Source organism: Polyodon spathula, chromosome 10, assembly GCF_017654505.1.
Source record: "Polyodon spathula isolate WHYD16114869_AA chromosome 10, ASM1765450v1, whole genome shotgun sequence".
NCBI classification, from domain to species: Eukaryota; Metazoa; Chordata; class Actinopteri; order Acipenseriformes; family Polyodontidae; genus Polyodon; species Polyodon spathula.
The window spans coordinates 39,815,600-39,838,178 of NC_054543.1; the positions used below are offsets into that span (position 1 = coordinate 39,815,600).

Here is a 22,579-nt window from a genome sequence, read left to right on the forward strand (position 1 = left end):
TGATCATGGCTGCAGATACAGTGGTTTATTACATTCTGCCTTACATGGCAAGGGGAAGTCATTTCATTGGCAAATGTTACTTTGACATTGACTTTTTATTATATTTTTTTCTTTCAAATATTGGTGTTTCTGGCAAAAGTAGCGTTACACTGGCCATAAAGATGACCTATGAGTGCATCTCAGTCCTGACCTGAACTTCCCCTGACATTAATTTTGTGTCACAAGCAGACAGTTGTGATGGTGATAGCTTTGTATTATCGACTAACGCCCAGTGAGGGTTAGATTGAGAACAACATAATTATGAGCAGAATTGGATTACAAACTTCAGAGATGAAAGGCACAGGAAGCTACTGCAGTGAATGCACACAGTTGCACCACCTAAAATGGTTGCATAATATTGATCATTTAAATGGTATTTTGAAAAGAATACCACTTATCATCTTCATTTGAAAAATGCAATGCAATCTTATGGCTTACAGTGTCTTACTATTCATGGTTTTGTGGCTATGCGCATTAGGTTTTATAAATCCTCAAAAGAAATGATCTTCTACATAGAATTTCTTCTAGGGAATATGGGTTATGACACACACACACCTTTTTCAGATCCCACCGATAAGCTTGAACCATAAGTGCAAGAACATATTCCCAGTTAAATGAATGTTGCTGTTGGGTAGATGCAGTGAAATACATTTTCTCACTGTGCCAAAGAGGAGTGTTATCTTCATGCTGGAGTATGTAATGAATTTGTTAGTGATAACTTGATCCATAAGATATAGCGTATGATTTGCTTCAGTTTACCATGTCATCGTTTAAACTTGTTATTTCAATATTTATTTATACAGTTTAAGAAGTACCTAGTTAATCGTGATGTGGTGTGTTATATTAACTTTGATAAGATTTTATATTAAAAATAATAGAAAATAAATGCAGAACCAGATTCAAGTTAAAAAGTTAAATCAATAATTTCTATGCAATATCAATTTTCTTCTTAAACTGGAGTATTAGTGGGGTAGTAAACCATTAATTCTAATTTTAACACCACCTGCCTTCTATAAGATTATGTTAAATTTTTGGTGATGCTGTCCTTTTAACAACTTTTAGAAAATTCCAAATAACAAAAAGCACCTGCATTGTATACCTGTATTGCATTTTTTAATCATAGTTTTTGTTAAAATATGTTTACAGCTGCTGTAAACCTACATTTAAAGCATAAGGTTTAGATGTTATAACTTACAAATCAAAAAACCAAAAACCCCTCATGGATTATTGTATTTCTTTACGTGCTGAATAGTGCATGTCCAGAAACAAGTATAATATGACATGGTAGGTTTTCCGCTGTCTAGAATAACAGCTCCAGACCTGCCGTCACTAATTTCAACTCAAACCAACCTACCGCTTTTTTTTCTTTTCTTTAGCCTGGATCGTTTTTCTCCTCATTAAATGAAATAAACATCAACTAAGATATATTGTTTCTGAGCAATTATCCTTGATTGATGTCCAAGATGACTTCTGAAACTAACTTTGACTCTGCTAAATGGGAGACTGCCTTTTCTAACCAACTGTGTGCCTTTTAACATCTATGCGTCAAAAAACAGTGCCAGGCACGATAACTTTAACTGTAGCTATCTATTAATTTTTATAGGACAGGACAGAAACAGCTAACTATGGAGTTATAGTTTCTAGCATCACTGTGTGAATGCTTTTGATCTTATTGTTAAAAGCTTATCACAAATGCCACACACCTCTTTATTACTACAAAGACATTATCTGCAATCTTGTACGTGAATACAATTTTAACCATCAATTGCTTTTTTTACTTATAAGCCTTACAAATATGACACCCTCCAAATCCAGTCCTTGTTTATTTTTGAATGGCTTTGCAACTGCCTTTTAGGATTATTAGCTTTTATACAATATTACAAGCTCTTTCTTTTCTCATTATATGCCAGCAAGCTCTCATAACATGCCTTTGTTGATGTAATCAGGCTTTCCTTGAATGTCTAAAGTATTTTCTACATATAATAAACAGTGGATACATCTGTAGACACTGTGACTCATTTGGGTGAGTTATTGCTCATTTTAAATGTATTACTAACATTCAGATAATGTGGGAGTACACTCTAACTTTCTTCAAAACCCCTGGTTCATGGCTATGGCAGTGAAGATGTGTCCTGGTCTTTATATCGAGCTGTCAGATGAGTGATTGTAAAATAAACAGATTGCATCTACTAATGAATGGTAGCCATTACAATAGATCTGAACTTGAGAACACATTACACTGTATAAGACAATGAATATGAAACATCTTTATGAGCAACTCAACGGAAAGCAGATATACAATATATTTTGCAGTTGTGTTTGATTTCTGCAAACAAACAAAAGCAAGTGAGACAAAATATCCAATCATTAGATTTAAAGTATCCTTTGTAACATTTGAAATCCCTGTACTTTACCCATTTCTACAATTGCTACAGTTACTGTTATATCTTGAAGGATAAGCACTAGAAAGCAAGAAGTGTTGCCATACTATAATAAAGACCAGACTTATAGAAGTGATTACAGTATATTCAGCATTCAACTAAATCTTTCAAATAAGTGTTTTCGGTTCCGTATGCGTGATTAAGACTGTAATTGTTATGGAATGTATTTGTTTTCCCTTTTTAAACTAAACAGAACATTTTAGTTACAGTGTAAAAGTATATTTCTGGTACTGTTTCTCCTCGACTCAATGTTATCTGGCTAGAAAACTAAGCAGTTCAACACTAGTGCTGGACCGGTGCTCCGTGAAGTTTAGGTTTTGCGAATGCACAGAATGTAAATGATATCCAGAGGTGGTGAGTTTTTGGAAGATTTTTAGGAAACACAAATATTTACAGTACTCTGTGGACTACTAAAGTCTAGTCTTATTACTTTATGGGTAGACAGTGTTTGGAAGCAGATTTTTCTGTCTGAAAACGGTATGGTATTCTATAGTTGTTTTTTTTTTTTTAAAACAAGAGCTGTAATATGATTTTTTCTTCCAATATTCCTGATGCAACTATCCCATATGCCATAATTTATAAACCATCACATTTCTTACCCCAATAGTAGAAAAGGTGCTTTAAAGTCTATAGGAATGTATACAAATCCTAAGACTTGTAGAAAAAGAATGGCATGCTAAGATGGTTGTTGATGGTTGTTGATCACCATCAGATGTAGTCAGATATTTTACTTGTGGTACTCAAGTCATTTCTAAATGTTATTACTACATTTTAATAATCTATCTATAATGCTTTATTAGGACTTTATAACATCATTATTAGGCATCTATTAAATATTTATAAAACATCAATAAACAACACCTTATAAAGCGTTACCGACTTTTAAATCTTTTCTTCGGTAACTACACCATATTTAGCCATGTACAAGTAGTCAGGCATTAGGAATCCATTAACTGTCTCTGGTATTTCAGAGGACCCATTCTCATGGGGCACACCCCAGACAGGGAAGGGGAGGGGGCTGGAATGTCTGAGTTTGCCATACAGACAGCCAGAGGGACAGCCAACACACAGAGCTCCACATACTGTATGTACCAGGAAAGAAATCTGATTCTCCCCAAATTGTTGTTGTTTCAGGTAGGACAATATTATTGATGTTATATTTGACCTACTTGGAATCCTTTTTGTTTTATGTATTAAAGAAAAGTGCCAGTGATCTCTGTTGATCAACCTTTGTATGCAATTGCAAAGCAGATTCAATGGCAAAGGCCTGATACTCATGGTGAGCAGAAGTTTGTCATCCAGATGGGGGGCTGCACATTGAGATAGCTTTCCTAAAAGTTCTTGGAGATTGGCAGAAAGACAGTGGATGGACAAGAGTCACTTGTGGAAGCAAAAGCAGCATCACCAGATACAACTACTCATTCATCAAAGCTAGTCATGTTACAAGGGCCCATCGTGCACACCAAATTACTGTATGTGCTCTCTACAGCCTAATGCACAAAGCATATACACATCTCACTGCATTAGTACCAGAAAGTACAGAGCCCCTTTCAATTGAGGATTGGTGCACTACAACAGCTGATACAAGTCCTCCCTTTCACTTCTGGTGGATTACATTTTACTTGGAGCTTTTGTTGCTGATCTTTGTCAGGGCCCTATGTGAAGGCAAATTCACTCTGTATGTGCAGGCACTAGCTGCAATGGCTCCTTGGTTTTTTGCCTTTGACCATCCAAATTATTCCAGATGGCTGTATGTACATTCAAGATTTGAGCGTTTTACCTGAAACACACCCAGAAATTGCAGCAGAGTTTGAAAATGGACACTTTGTTGTTCACAAAAGAAGTTGGAAATATTCTAGGATCCCCACAGATCAAACTCAAGAACAGAACAATGCCTCTGTTAAGGTGGGGGAGCAGCTGGGCCGACAAAAAACCCAGCCACACTTTGTAGATGGCCCAGAGGTAGATAGAATGATCTAAGAGTTAGATGCGGTACTTAACCTTTCTCAAAGCTTTGTCAAAGAGAGGCATGTACATCACACAACACCCCTGTCTGATCCAATCAAGCGAAACAAATTGCCCCTAATGTCTACCACTGGTGAAGAGACCATCAAAATATAATTTGCAAGTGGCAAGCCTAAGCCTACTGCAACCTTTTCTCCAGACTTTACATGGCATGTCAGACATGCCCACCTTCAATTTCGCATCTAGGGAATGTGCGTCCTTGTGCCAATTCAAGTGTGCTGTAATGTTTAGAAGCTTACCATGCCTACAGACAGAAGGCCAACTGGTGACATCACAATTCTGGATGGTGCAGCCATTGTTAGCATGCTCAGAATGTGCTGCATATGTTCAGAATGTGTTCTTGCCCTACCTTCAGAGGCTACGTGAGTATGCTGCTAAATGTTTAGTCCTTGTTTGGGATGATTACAGAGGAGATTGAAAAAGAAGAGGAAAGGAAATAAGAAGACAATACATCTGTACCAAACTGGAAAGACTTTCTTCAAATTGATGAGAACAAGGTGGAACTTTTCAACTTTTTAGAGTCACAATTGAGAGTGACAAGCAAATCATCACAACACATGTCCAAAATATTCTGTGCAAGCAACCCTGTGACACATCTGGACTCTCATCTTGGGATCATGAAGAGGCAGACACAAGAATGATGTTGCATATGTCAGATGCCTCAAAAGAAGGGTATGTCAGTCCTCTTGAGGAGTGTAGACATGGATGTAGTTGTATCAGCAGTGGCTGCTGTGACCTTGCTAAATATTGATGAAGTCTGAGTGGCATTTGGAACAGGAAAGAATTTCCACTACATTCCTGCCCATGAGATTGCTGCTGCAATTGGACCCCATAGGTCCAAATGTCTACCCATGTTTCAGAGTTTCACTGGGTTAATGGCATTGGGAAGAAGACAGCATGGCAAGTCTGGCAAACTTATGATAGGTGATGGGCACCTTCCTTTACCTCTTTAGATGTTTAGAGGAAAAGATACACGTAATACATAATTTCTGAAAATATCCTTTTTCACTTTGTGTATTAAACACACATGTATTTTTGTAAAAATGGTTTAAAGGCGCATATTTTATTAGAATGCATGACCTTTAAATAGACCCTTTGAGCAAATATAACATTATGTTGGTCTGTTTTATCATTTTAAGTGCCAAGGTGAATAGTTTGACTTCTTCATGGGCTATATGTATACCAAACGCGTGTGGCTGCCAAAAAAACTATCTATATGTTGTTTTTTTTTTTTTTCAAAATGCCTCCATATCAATTTCTTATTAGTATGTAAAAAAAACATTATTCTTCAAAGCTTGTAGCAAAAAGTTCACAATTGTTTCACATATCTGCTGGACTATTATAGACTTAACACTGTTTCCTGACCAGATATTGTAAGTGGGTGGTTTGTGCAATGCAGTTGTATGCATGTTCTTTAGCGTGATTTGGCTGGCCTGAGTACACGTTTCATATTGTAATGGAAACAGAGAAAGCCATATTTTAGCTTACCTTTGGGACACCACTTCAGCTTAGCTATGCCTGAAAGCTTACAATTAGCTAATGTTATGAAGAGTTTTTTATGTGGCATACAAGAGACCAACCCCTTGAGACTTGAAGGGTTTGAAACAGATGGCTTGGCATGGTGAATTGGCTTCATTTAAACTGGTTTTGCTGTAGGCAATAGACCACTGCATCCATGGTTTCAATAGTGTTGTGAATTTATTTACAGGAAATATATAAAAACTAATCTATTTTCAGCATATACCATACTGCACATACAGTATGTACTGATTACTACATATTCTGAGTCGGAAGGTTTGAGAACATATACAATGACGATTGACTATAGATTACAGATTGTATTAACTAATAACATCGTAGAGTAAAGATTGGGCGAGGAATGTACACTGCTTTATGAAAATACTTTTTTAGTTAATTAAATGATAATAACATTTTATTTGGAAGTACCAGCATACTGCTGCAGTATGTGAATGATAATTGGTAAAATGCAAGTGTGGTTATTTCATTTTCTTTAGCCAGTGTTCCCTCATTCCTTGCCCAAAAAGTAATTTATGTACTATTGCTTCCACTGCAAGACTCCAGCGGTTTAGGTACTGCAGTACGCTGAAGTGCTAAAACAGGCTGTTTTTAGTTTATTTGATATGTTCAAACAAGCCTATTGTTTGGCAGTGCAGCTGACTTGCCGGCTGCCAAGACAGTCCTTACAGAAGACAATATTTAACATTAACATTTGACCCAGCCGACAATGAAGTTTGATGTTTGGATACAAGCTGACAAGCTGACAGATCTTCATAAAAGTCAGATACACAATTGCCCAAACTTAAATGGGTGCGCACACAAGTTTTCCTTTCAGTGATGCAAGTCTGTTGATTGGTTTTGGTGCCATACAAAATCTATATTAAAAAAAAAAAAATAAAGCAATGTCTTCACAGAGCTGACAAACCAAGAGATGGAAGTATACAATAGCAGGCAAGCACCTTATGTTTTGTCAGTCTGGCTCTTGGGGTGCAATACAATATTTAGTATTTATGCTGGCCTTGGTAACTTAAATAGAATACATCACATTCTCTATTGAAACATTTTCAGGCATCTGTCGGGTAGATGTTTCCAGGCAAACCTTATGCTCTAGTTTTCCTGACCTCTGCCCCGAACTTCTGGTCCCGGAGGAAGCTAATTCCTATGAAATGTTTAAGGCATCAGATATCACATATAAACATATTTATCCCTGGGTTTTACTGCGTTTTTAGGAAGCAGGATATAACTGATGGTAATTAAACAGATCATTAGAAAACCCAGATATTATTTTTAAAGAAACATATGCCAGTAATAAATCTATTGTGTACACTACCATTTGATGTACCTTAGTGTGATTTTTGACTACATTACAATATATTCATTTGTAGTGTATGTACATTTCCAGTATATGCAACAGGGTAGTCTTTCAAACACATTTTGATTTTAATAAATAATTGTAAAAAGTAACAGCAACACAAATTGCGGGTACTTCAACTGTTACAAAGTATTTTTATAGTGTCACGCTCTTTACAAGAGTATTACCTTCCCTGCAACAGAGTCCTTCCTCAAAAGTAATTTTGAAATGCTCCTAGAATCATCTATGTGCACTTTAAAGGACAGTATCATTTGAAACTAGCATTAGATGGCTTGATGCTGTTATGAAATTCTGAGTTATTTAAGCTCTGAACATTGTCTGTCTCAGAGGGATTTGCCTAGATAAATAAATAAACTGAGCAGCGGTAAATCCTTTTTTTAGTTTCTAGTGAGAAAGGAGGGAAAACCCTTCATGCTGTTACTATTGTTAATATATAAAATAGCAATTTAATTAAGAATACCACTTAATCAGTTTTACTGTACATATTTAAATTATGGTACTACTGGAATCATTCAAAAATGATTCTTCAGTAACAATTAATAAATGCAACAGTACAAGTGAGCTCATTGTAATCTTTTCTGTTACCACATTAAAAACTTCAGGGAGTCGTCTTTTTTTTTTATTGATTTGAATGGCAGTCATATTAAGACTAGCCACTGTTTAGGTCAAATGAACAGACCCCACTTTGTGTGTTTGAGTTTGTTATTTGCATTCTGCTATGGTTCTTGAAATGTAAGCTGATTTGTACTTCTCTGTTTCCTTGCAGGGCCTTTCAGAAATGATGGGATTAAAGCAGCTGATGTCTTACCTGTACTAAAGGAAAAAGTGGCCTTTGTATCTGGTAAGTAAGCCAAATGAAGTGATGCATCACATTAACAGGATTGTATAGCTTAGCAGCAGTGACATTGCAGTGGAATCCTTTTGGAAACATACACGGCACAGAGTAGCAGTTCAAGACAGGACAGTGTAGTGGTGTTTGGATGCTTCGGAAATAAATGAAAAAACAAAGTAAATATAAACATAGACTGTAAATTGAAATGCATAGTCTATGAGGCATTATATAACACACATGCCCCAACTGAGATTTACTTTATATATTATTAGCCTTAGCTGAGCTTCATGCAGTAACAGTTCTCTGACTTCACTGATTCACTGCTCTCTAGGCTGAATGTGTGCATGGAGGTCATTGTGAGTTGAATGGAGGGCATATTTCTTCTTCATAATGATATTTTCTTAAAATGATGTTGAAACGCAACCTCTTCAGAGGATTCAAGAGAACTGTGACCTATGAAGACACATTTGGAATTCTCAGCTAACCTCTTTACAGTCTTTCACAGTTTGATGTTGGCAGTGGCTTAAGAGAGATTTTCAGATCTGCGTGTAAGGAGGACAGTTTCATTTTTCCGGTTGTGCTTTGGCTTGGTTTTAAACAATAATACTCCTATAAAATCACGTCAGATTCCATTCAATTTATGTTTCATTGTTATATTTTGATACGATGCAGTGTACTAGCCTGGAACATGTTCAAAGAAGAAGGATTTTACAGATAATGACTGATGTTGGGTATTTTAAAGCTGATGAGTTCTCAAGAAGTGTCAGCAAGAATTGTATTCATTGTGAATGCAGTTTGATTGTTCTTTTGGGATTTTTTTTTTAAGTGACTTGTCCCCTAATTGTTTGGTTTGTGTACCTTTTTTTGCCTTTTGTGTGGAAAGCCTTAGAATTAACTTACCGCAAGAGGCGGTCCATAGTTCACATGCAGCTCTTGTAACTCTTGCATTGGAAACATCGTATTTAGAAAAGGTTTTTGCTAAAATCTTTGATGCACAGGATCTTATTATTTCTTTAACACATTTTTAACCTCTGCATATGTCCACTACAGGAGGCCGTGATAAAAGAGGTGGCTCGATCCTGACCTTCCCAGCAAGAAGTAACCATGACAGAATAAAACAGGAGGAGCTTAGAAGACTGGTAACATATTTGGCAAGTGTGCCAAGGTAAAAGCAAACAATCATGATATTGTTAGCAGTGAAGTAGTTTTCAAACATCCATTTAAGTTGTTTCAAGAAGAGTTCTATAGCAGACACGCCTTTATACGTTCAACAAAACATATTCCAAATATATGCTAAATTCTAAATAAACTGTTGGCAGGCAAATTGAATGTCATATTCCATTAGCATTCCACATTTATATAAAAAGTTTTTCACTGAAAAAAAGCAGCGGGGATGCATTATGAAGCACACAAATGTTTATTTGGAAGAAGGTATTTGTTTTGAATACTGAGTAAAAATAACTGAAGTGGGTGCATGTAAACACAGAGATAGTTTGAAGATATTAAGGTGGCCACGACAAACTGTTGAAACAGTTCCATGTATGTAAATATTCATTATATTGCATTGTGAAAAAAGTTAATCCATAGTGCTAACTAATCTAGAATATCATGTGTGTCAATGCTTATTAAATATTATATATAGATACAGTGCTGTGCATTACTTTCAAATAAACATTACTTATTGCATAATGATGGGACTAAAGGATGGTGGAGTGAGCCATTGAGAATGAACAAATGTTGCTGAGTGTAGTGGTCAGTTTTCTTTTTTCCATGCATGATATATGTTTTTTATTTGCCATTATAATTTCCTTTTATGTACAGCTTTTGTTAGCAGTTATCTTTTAAAATCCATTTTTAGCACTTGCAAACATTTAGAGTAACCACAGACATTTGTAATATTTCAGCGAGAAAGACCTTCTGCAACATGGATGTAGATCATTTTGTCAGAGGCAGTTAAATCATAAATCATTTATATTACACGGTGTCCCATTACACCATAAAGTACTTCCAAAATGTGCATTTCTGAACTCTTTCAATGACGGTGTAGTGAAAAGTTATTAAATGATCATTATTAATTTAAGTACTATAGTGTAGATATAAGCATACAAAGAAGACCCTGCGTATTCAGTCCCAGGGTCACTTTGTTTGGGATGCCGGAGCATGCAGTGCTACAGCGTTATTGTCTCACTCTGCAGGTCATCCTAGACCTCATAGTGGAATTGAGGGATGAGCTAGTCCCAGCATCAATCTAGGTACTGCTATCCCTGCACATGTGAAAGCTCTGTGTTCTCTGCACTTCTTAGCTACTGGTTCCTTTCAGGCGACCTCAGACGTATGGACTCTCAGCTCCTTCTTCGAAAACGTTTATTTTCTCTGCGTCAAGATGACTTTGCTGCCTTTACTCTGACATTTGTATTTTTGTGTTCCACAATTATCATACAGCGCCTATTGCTCCCTGTACATCTAGGCTGCAAGTGCGTCTGCTATATAGACCAGTGTGCTCATCGACACCCTCATTATCATAATTGCGGATCATTATTTGTGTTGAGTAATTTGCATTGCTCTTAAGCTTATATAGTACAAAATAATTACAAAGCTGCAATGCAATTTGAATTTTGCATCTGCAATTATTTGCACTGCGTCTATCCATACGTCTAACTCTGTGTGTAGTAATCCTTTCATTAGGAAACCTTGTTTTAATAATTATATATATATATATATATATTATATATATATATATATATATAATATATATATATATATATATCCTTTGGTCTTCGTAAGCAGTGGGATCCTAAAAATACCTCAAGCTATAATAACTTAAGAATAAATAGCATCACATCAAATCTACCTCCTCAGAAAAGCCCTGGTGACAAATGTTTGATATTATAATTTGTGTGCTTTTCTTATTTCTGATCTCTGTGTCATCTACTTAACATCTAATTTTTTTTAACTGTAACTTAAGCAGCATCTCTGTGTCGTTATCCCACTCAAGGGTGAATATTCCTGGCAACAGGATATAGTGAAGGCTCCTGTGTATCCATACGTATTTCACACTTATATTTTTAGCTTGAAAACCACTGATCCAATTGTACATATTTTTAACAGTGTTAAAATCTAGGTCACAGTAAATGTTTGTTCTGGCCTGTGATTGGCTGGGCTAATGAATACCCACATTTTAGCTTCACAAGGACATTTGTGACAAGTACGTAATCCAAGTGAATGAAGGTCACTTTGACCTGTTTTTTCATGGGGCTACTGATGCCTGGAATATCTGCCATAAGGATGCTAATGTTTTTAAATGTTTCTTAAATAACAACAAACATGTTTATTCCCCTGCACTATCACACTACTAATCGCTTCCAGCAGAGGGATGCTTTTTTTCTCATAAAAGCTGCAAGCAGTAGGCATTAGATCTTTTCTGTTCAAACCCCTGCTGTTTCTTTTAATAGCATTCTTATCATTTTTTCAATAAAGCCTGTCAAAAGGCAGTAAAAAGTACCACCCCCAAGATAAAAATGTGGGAATTGATTTATGTTTAATTCAGGGAAGCAATATTTATGTATTGCTCTGGTTTTCTGTTACATACTGTATGAATTAATTTTTATGGACACATATAGGGCATACACCTACCTTAAAGCTAAAAGGAATGTATTTTATATATATATATATATATATATATATATATATATATATATATATATATATATATATATATATATATATATATAAAATCCAGACACTTTTGCTGAGTTACTTTTGTACATGTATATTTTTGTCCTTTTAATAAGAGCATGTGTAAGATTTCCACTCTAGTAGCTTGCGTGCATTTAAACAAAATCACTGTATGCTGATACTTAATCCATTCAGGGAGAATGACAGGATTCAGTGCTGCTCAGTCAAGCATTGGACACTTTTGGCAGTGCGTTTGCAAAGTAAACTTCAAAGCTCTCTGTAATACAGAACACAGGCTTGTTAATTAGAGTTTAAACAGCCACATACACCAGAGTAAAGTAACATAAGAAGGCTGCAGACAGTTCCTCAGTCTGACCATTCGTTAGTGAAACTAGGCAGGCTGTTTTGCTAGTGGGAGAGGGGGAATTCTGTACAATTTTCTTTTTGTTAACCCACTTGAAATTAAAGCTTGTTAAAAAAATAAACAATAACAAAACACACAAATTTGAATAGCTTTGCATACAATAGAGGGTAGAATTGTGTTTTGTCCTCTGTTATGAGCTGCTGGGTTTAGCATACTGTGGAGTGACAGAAATACATTTTGGGATAAAATCCTGCTTGGGTCAAAGTTTACATATTACAATATTATCTTGATTTTTTTTTTTTTTTTTCCTTAGTTCAAAATCCCTGTCATTTTCAAATTTGCCATAGACATGCATAATTGTTTGAAGTGGAAATGTTTATTTAACTCGTGGTAACCTGAGTCTCCTAATTGTAATCCAAGAATGCGTTTCCTTTTGCACAAGAGGAGCAGTGCTTTTTGTTTTTCCCAAATATTTGTCCTTTTAAGTAATTTGGTTTGCTCAAATGCTTTTTGTTGGCGTGAAGTTACCTACATATAATTGAAGATAGAAAAAGTTAAGCGGATAATATGGTTGCTTTTATTGTTAAAATAACTACACCCTTCTGTTGAAATTACAGTCATTGTATTATGTGCAACTGTAGTCTCTAAGCAAAAGCAGATTTGTTTTATATTAATTCCAGCAATTGTACAATGATTTGTTGGGACAAAGAAAGTACTAAACAAAGTATTAGTTATTTAATTTGTATTGCTGTGAAAAAAAAAAAGCTTGACAATAGCGTTCTTAATTGTATCTCATTATTTGCTTCATCAGCTGTGTGAACAGAAGGATTGGATCACTGGGTTCCTTAAAATAGCCTTAATAAATACAAGGGAAACATTAATACCACCCAATTGAGCTGGCGACTATTCATTGCCTCCACTGAAGTGAAAAAGGTTTTTGGTCTATTGCATTGCTAATACATTCCTTTAAACCTTGCCACAGTTAAAACTAATGGTCCCTTTCAATGTGTTGACTGGAGGAAAGTAAATGATTGTAATCCAGGGTATATTTAGTCACACTAGTTGAAAGGCATGTAAGAGCTAGAGTGTTCCTGTTAAAGGGTAGGGTTTGACACAGTATAAATTGGCTGAGGGACATTCAATGGCAAATCATCCATAAAGTTTGTTTTTGACCCAGATAGATTTAGATGGGCACTTGGGATCGCTCCTGAATCAAACGTTTGAGAACATCCCCCAGAAAAGGAAACTTGGAGCACAATGACAGATATTATGATTTAGTTGGATTCAAACAGTGTTACACTGCAGTTACCTAATAACAGTGTTTTTCTGTTCACAGTGAAGATGTCTGCAAACGGGGTTTCACTGTAATTATTGACATGCGAGGCTCCAAGTGGGACCTAATCAAACCTCTCCTGAAAACTCTGCAAGAAGCTTTCCCCGCTGAGATTCATGTTGCACTTATTATCAAGCCAGACAATTTTTGGCAGAAACAAAAAACTAACTTTGGCAGCTCAAAGTTTATATTTGAGGTAAGAGTTAAACGTTTTCTTTTACCCTCTTCATGTTTGACGTCATTTGTTTGGGTACTATGTGTTGACTGTTACTATTACATACCTAAATTAATAAGTGCAAACATTCTCTGCAGGACAGACATTACAAAAACGTTAATATTTAATAATTACCAGAGATCACGTAATGTTTTGACAGTTTTTTTGGCAGCCGACTGTCCTTCTGTGGTAGTTAAATATTTAACACTTTATCAATTTTTAAGTAATGTCTAAAGGAATTAAGGTTATTTGTGGTCTGTGACATTTTAAGTGTTCCATTTAGATTTGTTACCCCATCATGTCTAAAACTGGATGATTTCATTTTTTTTTTTTTTTAAATAACAATGATCAGAATCCAGTATATTATTATTTCATTAACTTTAACATGTTATAATATTGTCTTACTCTAGGCATTATGGTTGACCGGAGTTGCTGTTTGGTCTAGTTGCTCCTTGGTCTAGTACAGTAAATCATGTTCCACTTCACCTAGACCCCTTGAGTAAAGGCAGAGTGAAGCTAGACACCGATCCTTTCTTCAAAGCACACGCTGTAGGAACCCTTCCAATCTAATGCAGTTAGAGTTCTTTTTTCAGAATTTCACATGACCTTCTCCATTGAGTATCAGAACATATTCAAATCTTACTTCAGATGTTATTCTTTTGTTATTGTTGTTTGTTTTTTTTATGGTAAAACCTAATGCCCTCTACTACTAATGATACTATTTTTTTTTAAATTTAAGGAGCAAAATACAATGTTATTATTTTGCCAGGGCTTCACATTTAAAAGCCATACCGTTGTGTTTTAATTAAGTTATAACACCATATATGATTTGCTTGTTTTCTAGACCAGTATGGTATCTGTTGAAGGCCTTACGAAGCTAGTTGACCCATCTCAGCTGACAGATGACTTTGACGGCTCCTTGGAGTACAACCACGATGAATGGATTGAGCTCCGAGGGTCCTTGGAAGAGTTCATCAGCAGTGCGGTGCATTTGTTATCCCGCCTGGAAGATCTGCAGGAGATGTTGGCCAAGAAGGAGTTTCCTGTGGACGTTGAAGGGTCAAGGAAACTTATCGACGAGCACACGCAGCTCAAGAAAAAGGTGATCAAGGCCCCGGTGGAGGAATTGGACCGGGAGGGTCAGAGGTTGCTGCAGTGCATTCGCTGTAGTGACGGCTTTTCTGGCAGGAACTGCATACCTGGAAGTGCAGACTTTCAGAGCGTTGTGCCAAAAATCGCCAGTCTCCTTGACAAACTGCACTCCACCAGACAGCACTTACATCAAATGTGGCATGTCAGGAAACTGAAACTTGATCAATGCTTTCAGCTTCGACTTTTTGAACAAGATGCAGAGAAGGTAAGGCTTTAGCCATAGTATAGATTAATGTTGCATTGGCCATTTGATGAAAACAGTTTTACCCAGATGGAAAACATTTGTTGTGTTAGCTATACTGGTCCAGTTGATGTTGCTACTTTACATTATAACTTCTGTTTTTCGATTTTTATTAACTACATTTTTTGGTGCTTATTTTTTTTGCTGTTTTCAAGTTAAATGTAAAAAAATTTTTTTGGGGGGGGTGCTTTCGCTTTTTACTTGCTTTACGAAATTATTGTTTTCGTTTAGTTTCATTTTTTTTCTTTCGCAATATGCATAGTAACTCGACAGTACTTGCACACATCAATTGTAACTTCTTTCCTTTGCTGTCTTCCACAATAGAATCAGGTCACTACTTATAGTACTGTAATATAGCTTTAAATCTTGCGAGCAAGAACATCTTGTTTTAAATTTCACAAGCGTGTTACAATCCTATATATATAGTTATGTTATGAACTTGTATGTTTGTCCAAAATTTTTGTTAAAATATACTCTACCCTCCAACAAGTTGTTGGGTATTTCAAAATTATAATTGCTACAATTGTGTTATTCAAAGCAAAGTGTACCAAGGTAAATTATTTGAAAAATTCCACACTACCATGGAAAAATATGTACAAACTGGGAAAATTTGTCATGCAGATTTACATTTTCATCTAAAGCGCCATTACCATTAATATATATATAATATATTATAGATATATATAATATATATATATATATATATTATATGGTCTAGGTCACGAGAAAAAGGAAGTGGTCAATAAAATATTTGTTAGAAAGAAAATTGATTATAATGAAATTACTTTGAAAATGGTATTGAAAATTTAAAAGAAAAATAGTGCCTAGTTCAAGTGTGTGTGTGTGTGTGTGTGTGTGTGTGTGTGTATATATATATATATATATATATATATATATATATATATATATATATATATACACACTCACACACACACACACACACACACACACACACATTTGATCCGTGATAAAAAGAAAATTAAAGTTTGTGGTAAAAGTTAAAGTAATATTTAGTTAAAGAAAGATTGTTTATAAAATAACTGGTGAAGGAAAAGAGCACTGGATTCCATTTATACAAATATTAACAAGGCATGATGCAAAACTAATTTCAGTCTAAATTGAAGTTTCAGATTGCAAAAACATTCACCAAACAAACCCAAACAAACCCATTTGAATATGCAAAAAACTCATTTAGAACCTCAGAATTTTGGTAGTCAAGCACTTTTAGACTGAAACCAGGTTTTAATATTACTATTTTTATCTTGGATGTATATATTTATGATATAATTATATTGTAATGTATACATGTAATAATAGAAGTCCTGTCTCCATTCCTAAACTGATCCAATAGAGAAGGGGCTCCCTTAACTTCTCTGTATCTTTTTTTTTTGCCTTTGTATTTCCCAGAATGGTGTACTTGTAGGACAAGAGCTCCCAAATTATATATGAAGACCTAATTAAGATAAATCTTAATTTATCCCTGAGGTGCCTGTTTGAGGACGAGCAAAGTTACAGTAGTTAATAGCTTCCCCTCTGTAATGCATCTATTGAATGCAGACTCATGTTTATTTCTGATGTTATGATACAGACATTATACTTTCTGTGCCTTTAGAACATGTAATATAGAGTATACTGTATAACAAGCAAAATGGTACATTCAGTAAATCTTAGCTAATATGCCTCTGTGGCAGGCAATGGTGTTGCGGTGACGTCAGACCAGAAGAAAGTACACACAGGTCAGGTAGCTTCAGTTTACAAAATACACGGTGTGCACCTGCTCACAGAACAAAATAAAAGGTTTGAAATAAAGCAAATCACGAACACAAAATACAAACAGACCTAAGGTCAGGCTGGGCAACTGCCTTCACTGATCCTTATTTATTTTAAATATCTTTCTCTCCTCTCGCTCTCCAGTTCGTCCTCCGAACACCCACCCAGAGTGCAGAGAGCTGCAGGTATTTATGCAGGTGACCATCCCTGGATTATCAACAAATTAATCACTTAATTAATTCGGGAGATGGCCACCTTTATAATGTGGATGGGACTTCCCATCCACGCTGCAAAACAATAACAAAACTAAACACAGCTATGCCATCATACAATAAATAATAAACAAACAAAACACATGGCGGTTCTCCAGAATCTATAAACAAAATAAAACACAATAAACAAATACAATAAATAAATCATAATATATAAATAACACAGGAAGGAGGGGGAGACCCCGTTCTAAAAATAAACAAACAAAATATATTTAAGCAGGGCTTTCCTGCCGCCCTGCTACAGCCTCCTTGAATGTGATTTTATGTTTTTTTTAATTATTTTAAAGAATACTTGGTTCTTGTTTTGAGTTTGTACTGCTTATAAGGAAAGAACCTCATTAATAATGTCTGTAAACGGAAGGGTCTTTTAGTCTCAGACGGTCCTCAGAGAACAGGCAGAAGAATTGCCAAGGTCCACCTCTTTGCAAATCAGACAAAGGCTTGTGGTTGCCAAGGAGGGTGATGGTTAGCACAAGTTATCACCCAGGCCAGGTTTTAAAAGTAGAATTTAATAAGCCTCAGGTGTAAAAAGTGTACCTCATATATTCCCTTTTATGAGAACAAATGTTCATTTCTTTAAAACCCTAGTCTGAATTGTTTATCCTTTCCAAGTGGAATAAAATACTGTAGTCTCATTGCAACTTTTACAAACTCAAATAAAGCATTTTTTTCTCTCAGAAAAGAGAATACTTTGTGTTTTGATCGATAACCACTTTGCTATACAGGAACATATTCCAGACAGTTTTTTTTTTTTTTTTTTTTCTGTTGCACTTAAGAGAGAAATCTGTATTCAACACAATAGACTTTTTAAGATTTCTTCACATGACATTTTAGTTTCTGCTGTGATAATCATCTGGCATGTGGAATTAGTAAATATTTAATTGTGTACAGGCTTAGGTCTCGTTTGTTAGCTAAGCCACATAAGAAAGGCAGTCTAGTTTTTTTACTGCTAAAACTATATTGAATTTTTTATGAAGTACAGCAATAATTATGGAAATGCATTACACAATGGCTTCTGTGAGATGACTCAGTAATGAATGGGGCAATGGCAGTTTCACACTAGATCTTTGTGTGGGCCAGACAACATTTCCAGAACACAAATCTGAGTGAATGCTGGTAGTTATAGTTCACCTGCATCAGAAACACTGGTGATTAAAATGAAAGACAGACAACAGCGATGAATCTGATGGAGTAGTGTCCAGCACACAATGTTGCACCCTCGCTAATTATATTACAGTAAATAAGTAAAAAGAAAACCACTATCAGTGAAGATTTTCAAGCAAGATAGCAGTAGTTATATGGAGTAAATGTGAAATAAAAGGAGTGATGGCTGTTTTAGATCCAGTGTATGTAGATCAATTGAGACAACCATGTTTATATGCTTACAGTTTCATTATTTTACAATTGTATGCTTCTAAATTAGTAGATTATCAGGATCTTTTTTATTGTAAAAAAGCTACAGTACATGGCTGCATTAATGCATGCATGACTCGGTTACATATTACTAGGACTGACAAGACTGCAGTAAAATTATAAACTAATACAAGATGTTTTTTTTTTTTTTGCACAAGTTCATGAGGTAGCTTTTTTTCTGCGCATTAAATATCCTATTAAATCAGTTTTACAGACCATGAGGAGAAGTGTGTGATGGACAATTTGAGATTCTGCAACATGACCAGAGTAACTAAGAGGGAGTAACAGAAGAGGGAGATGTGTGTGATTTCAAAACTATTTCAATCATAGTTCATCAGTATAAGCACCTTGATTTTATTGGGCAAGCTTTGAACCTCAATAATCCTTCATTTGTTACTGGCTTTATAAATAAACATTTCAGTAATGCTGCCCCACTTAAAGATTGTCAACTCAGAGTCGATCATGACAAGCAAAAACAAGCAGCTGTCTTTCTTTGACCCATGATAAATAGGCACAACTGCTGTGGAATCAAGGTTCTTATAGAGATGCTAGTATTGTCATCTGAATCATACCTCATGTGTTGAATAATTTGTTGAATAATTCCTGCATGTAAATGTAAATCTACTCACATACAATTGCAAACAAATTGAAGGTCTCAACTGAAGTGTTGCCCAGTATATTAGTGTCAAGGAACAGTCAAATAACTTGAGACTCACCTCATTGGGGTTTTATTTTTTTCAATCTTAATGTAGATGTTTGACTGGATCAGTCACAACAAAGAATTGTTCCTGAAGGGTCACACAGAGATTGGGGTCAGCTACCAGCATGCAGTGGATTTACAAACCCAGCACAATCACTTTGCTATGAACTCTATGGTAAGTCGACCCCCCCCCCCCCCCCCCCCCCTTTACCTGTGTACTGTTACTCTACCCAATTGCATTGCATAGCTTCCAGGAGATTATTTTTTTGTGGTTGATAGCTTTGTTTAAATTATTAATTGATTGTGATTGAGTTTCATTCCCGGATGGCTTCTACAATCAGGTAGTGTGTCAAGTGTGTCAATCTCTAATTATTACGACAACAAGCTTCAGATTTCCCTCACTAACTTGTCCTGGTATTGTCCAATTTAGCTTGGCCAATAAATGCTTATCAGCTGATAAGCTTAATATAATAGTTGTATTATACAATATTTATCATCTGTGATTCGTGATCTTTGCTGCTGTGATGTATATACACTTGCAAAAAGCTCTTAATAAGGCAAAGGTAATTTTTCTGAAACAAACATAAAACCATTTTAGTGGTAGAAAGCTAGCAAAGAATGACTCAATTGCAACTGTTAATAGTAGGTTTATTATTGTTCTTAGCAGATCCTTGCCAGTTTTATACATGTAACATTGGTTTATTCATTTTAGAATCTTTTCCCTTCCACTTGCTGCTACATATAACCCATTCTGACTGAACTGGCTATGAATTTTCATTGTCTGATGTGAAATGAAAAATTCCTTACAATTTTAAGAAGATCACTGAACATTACAGTGACTGTAAGAACGGGAAGAGGTATGGGATATAAAGGATATTTTTAACAGTTACTTTGTATCTCAGCAGATGCAACATGAATTTGTCACAAAGCTGTTTGATGATTTCATTCCCTGATGCTGTTTCCTGTCCCAGTTGTGTGCTGTTTACACATGAACATTTGAAGTAAATGTTCTCACTGTCATTTCCTTGCCTCTTGTCTTTCCAGAATGCGTATGTCAACATCAATCGGATCATGTCAGTGGCATCCAGACTGTCAGAGGCTGGCCACTACGCCTCCCAGCAAATCCAACAGATCTCAGCCCAACTGGATCAGGAGTGGAAGAGCTTTGCTGCTGCCCTGGATGAACGGAGTACCATTCTGGCAATGTCTGCTGTGTTCCACCAAAAGTCTGAACAGGTGGGCAAACATGTATACTACGTTAACATTCTTGAAGCTTAAAAAAAAGCCACTCTTACTGTTACAAGACCGGTCAGAAACATTTTGGTAGGTGCCATTAAATTGAGGTTCTGACTTTAGGAGGCTGTGTGGTCCAGTGGTTAAAGAAACAGACTTGTAACCAGGTGGTCCCTGGTTCAAATCCCAGCTCAGCCATTGACTCATTGTGTGACCCTGAGCAAGTCAGTTAACCTCCTTGTGCTCTGTCTTTTGGGTGAGACGTTGTTGTAAGTGACCCTGCAACTGATGCATAGTTCACACACCCTAGTCTTGTATCTTGTAAAGCGGTTTGTGATGGTGGTCCACTATGAAAGGCGCTATATAAAAGAGTAAAAATTACTGTTATTGTCTCTTTCAAGTTTTGAAACATTGACAGTTCTTTGTGAATTTTAGAGAAAATGTTTTTGAGAAGAAACTTCATAAAGCTGCCCTTTATTAGGCTACTGTAATGTAAGGGGTTGTTTTTAGTGTATAATTACTTGTGAATATAACTGTACTCATATGTTTTGATAACATTTAGTATCACTTTAAAAACACATATAAATATATTGTTGATATACTTTTTATACTTATTATTTAACAAAGTGTACATTGACAAGGATGTTTATGGTCACATTGCTTGCGGTCATGGTTAAGTTTTAAGGTCTTTTGTCTGGGTTTGTATCAAATAAAAACCGCTGCACATCAGTTCGCACTTAGTCACTGTAAAACTTAAAGTCATAAAGTAGAACTACTCTGCTCATTGAATTTACATCAACTTCATGAGTGCATTTCATTCTGCTTTGTGAAATGTCTTTGCTTGATTGTATTTTTGGCCTGATTCCAGTTCCTCTCCGGTGTGGAAGCCTGGTGTAAGATGTGCAGTGAAGGAGGCCTGCCAAATGAAATGCAAGATCTGGAGCTTGCCATCCATCATCATCAGTCACTGTATGAGCAGGTCACCCAGGCCTATGCAGAGGTAGGAGCTGACAAACAATCGGATATGAACAGAAAATGGAAAATAAGACAATATCTATAAGCTTGGTAATATTTTACAGTATATGAAGTATATTTTCCACTTGAGTGCACATGTAAATGTGTAACTTTTCAATCAAACAAACTGAATCTGCTTCATTCAGCAAGATACAGTAACTCTGTTCCCTTGCTGAGTTTATAATGTCCTGTTTAAACAAAGAAGACTGTACATAAAAATAAGCTCAAAATGTTGAACGTATAAAACATGTAAAGCTATACAAACAGGACTAAATAAATAAGGAAAGAATGAATACGATTCAGACAGAATTACCATATCATTGAATTCTTGACAAAAACTAACTTTTTAAAATATTTTTTTATTAAACAACTGCTGAAAAAAAAACAAAAAACCATACCAACACTTCAAAGTCGTCCATATTCTTTGAACAGTTAATACCTGTATGTGCCTACTGCCTGCAATTACCAAAAAAAAGCAAGAGGTCAAAAAGTCCATTTTAAATAACACTTATTCAATCAATATAGTCAATCCTGAGTTTCAAAGAACTGTACACAAAGAGAGAGCTTGATTTGCAGTCTTTTCAGAGGTATTGGTAAATTCACCGTGATACAGTCTATTCACTCTATCATCTCTGGACTAATACGGCTACCATTTCATCTATCAAGGTCTGTAACCTCTGCATCTTTTATACGTAAATACTTACAGCAAACATCGCTCTTGATACCACTATGCATTATACTTGCACTTAATGTTGGTAAACATATTTTATTAAAATGTTTAAATTGTATTAAAAAAATCTATTTCATATTTTTCATAAGACGATACAATGCAAGGTATTGTATATTATTACCACATGTTCACTTTAGGTATATCCAGGTTGTATTCCATTGGCATTTTTATTTTTACTGTTTGAGCACTCTTACAAAATTCTAATGTATAGAAATCATTATGTATACACTGCACAGTATAT

The 22,579-nt window shown here is 35.5% G+C and overlaps 1 protein-coding gene across 1 annotated transcript in view; it reads left to right on the forward strand.

The window, feature by feature from the left end:
• Positions 1-22,579, forward strand: part of LOC121322304 (kalirin-like) — a 152,184-nt gene that overhangs the window by 52,527 nt on the left and 77,078 nt on the right. The window contains 7 exon segments of the mRNA XM_041262089.1: positions 8,162-8,236; positions 9,278-9,392; positions 13,603-13,795; positions 14,658-15,170; positions 19,414-19,536; positions 20,406-20,597; positions 21,463-21,594. Coding sequence (XP_041118023.1) covers positions 8,162-8,236; positions 9,278-9,392; positions 13,603-13,795; positions 14,658-15,170; positions 19,414-19,536; positions 20,406-20,597; positions 21,463-21,594 — 1,343 coding nt within the window.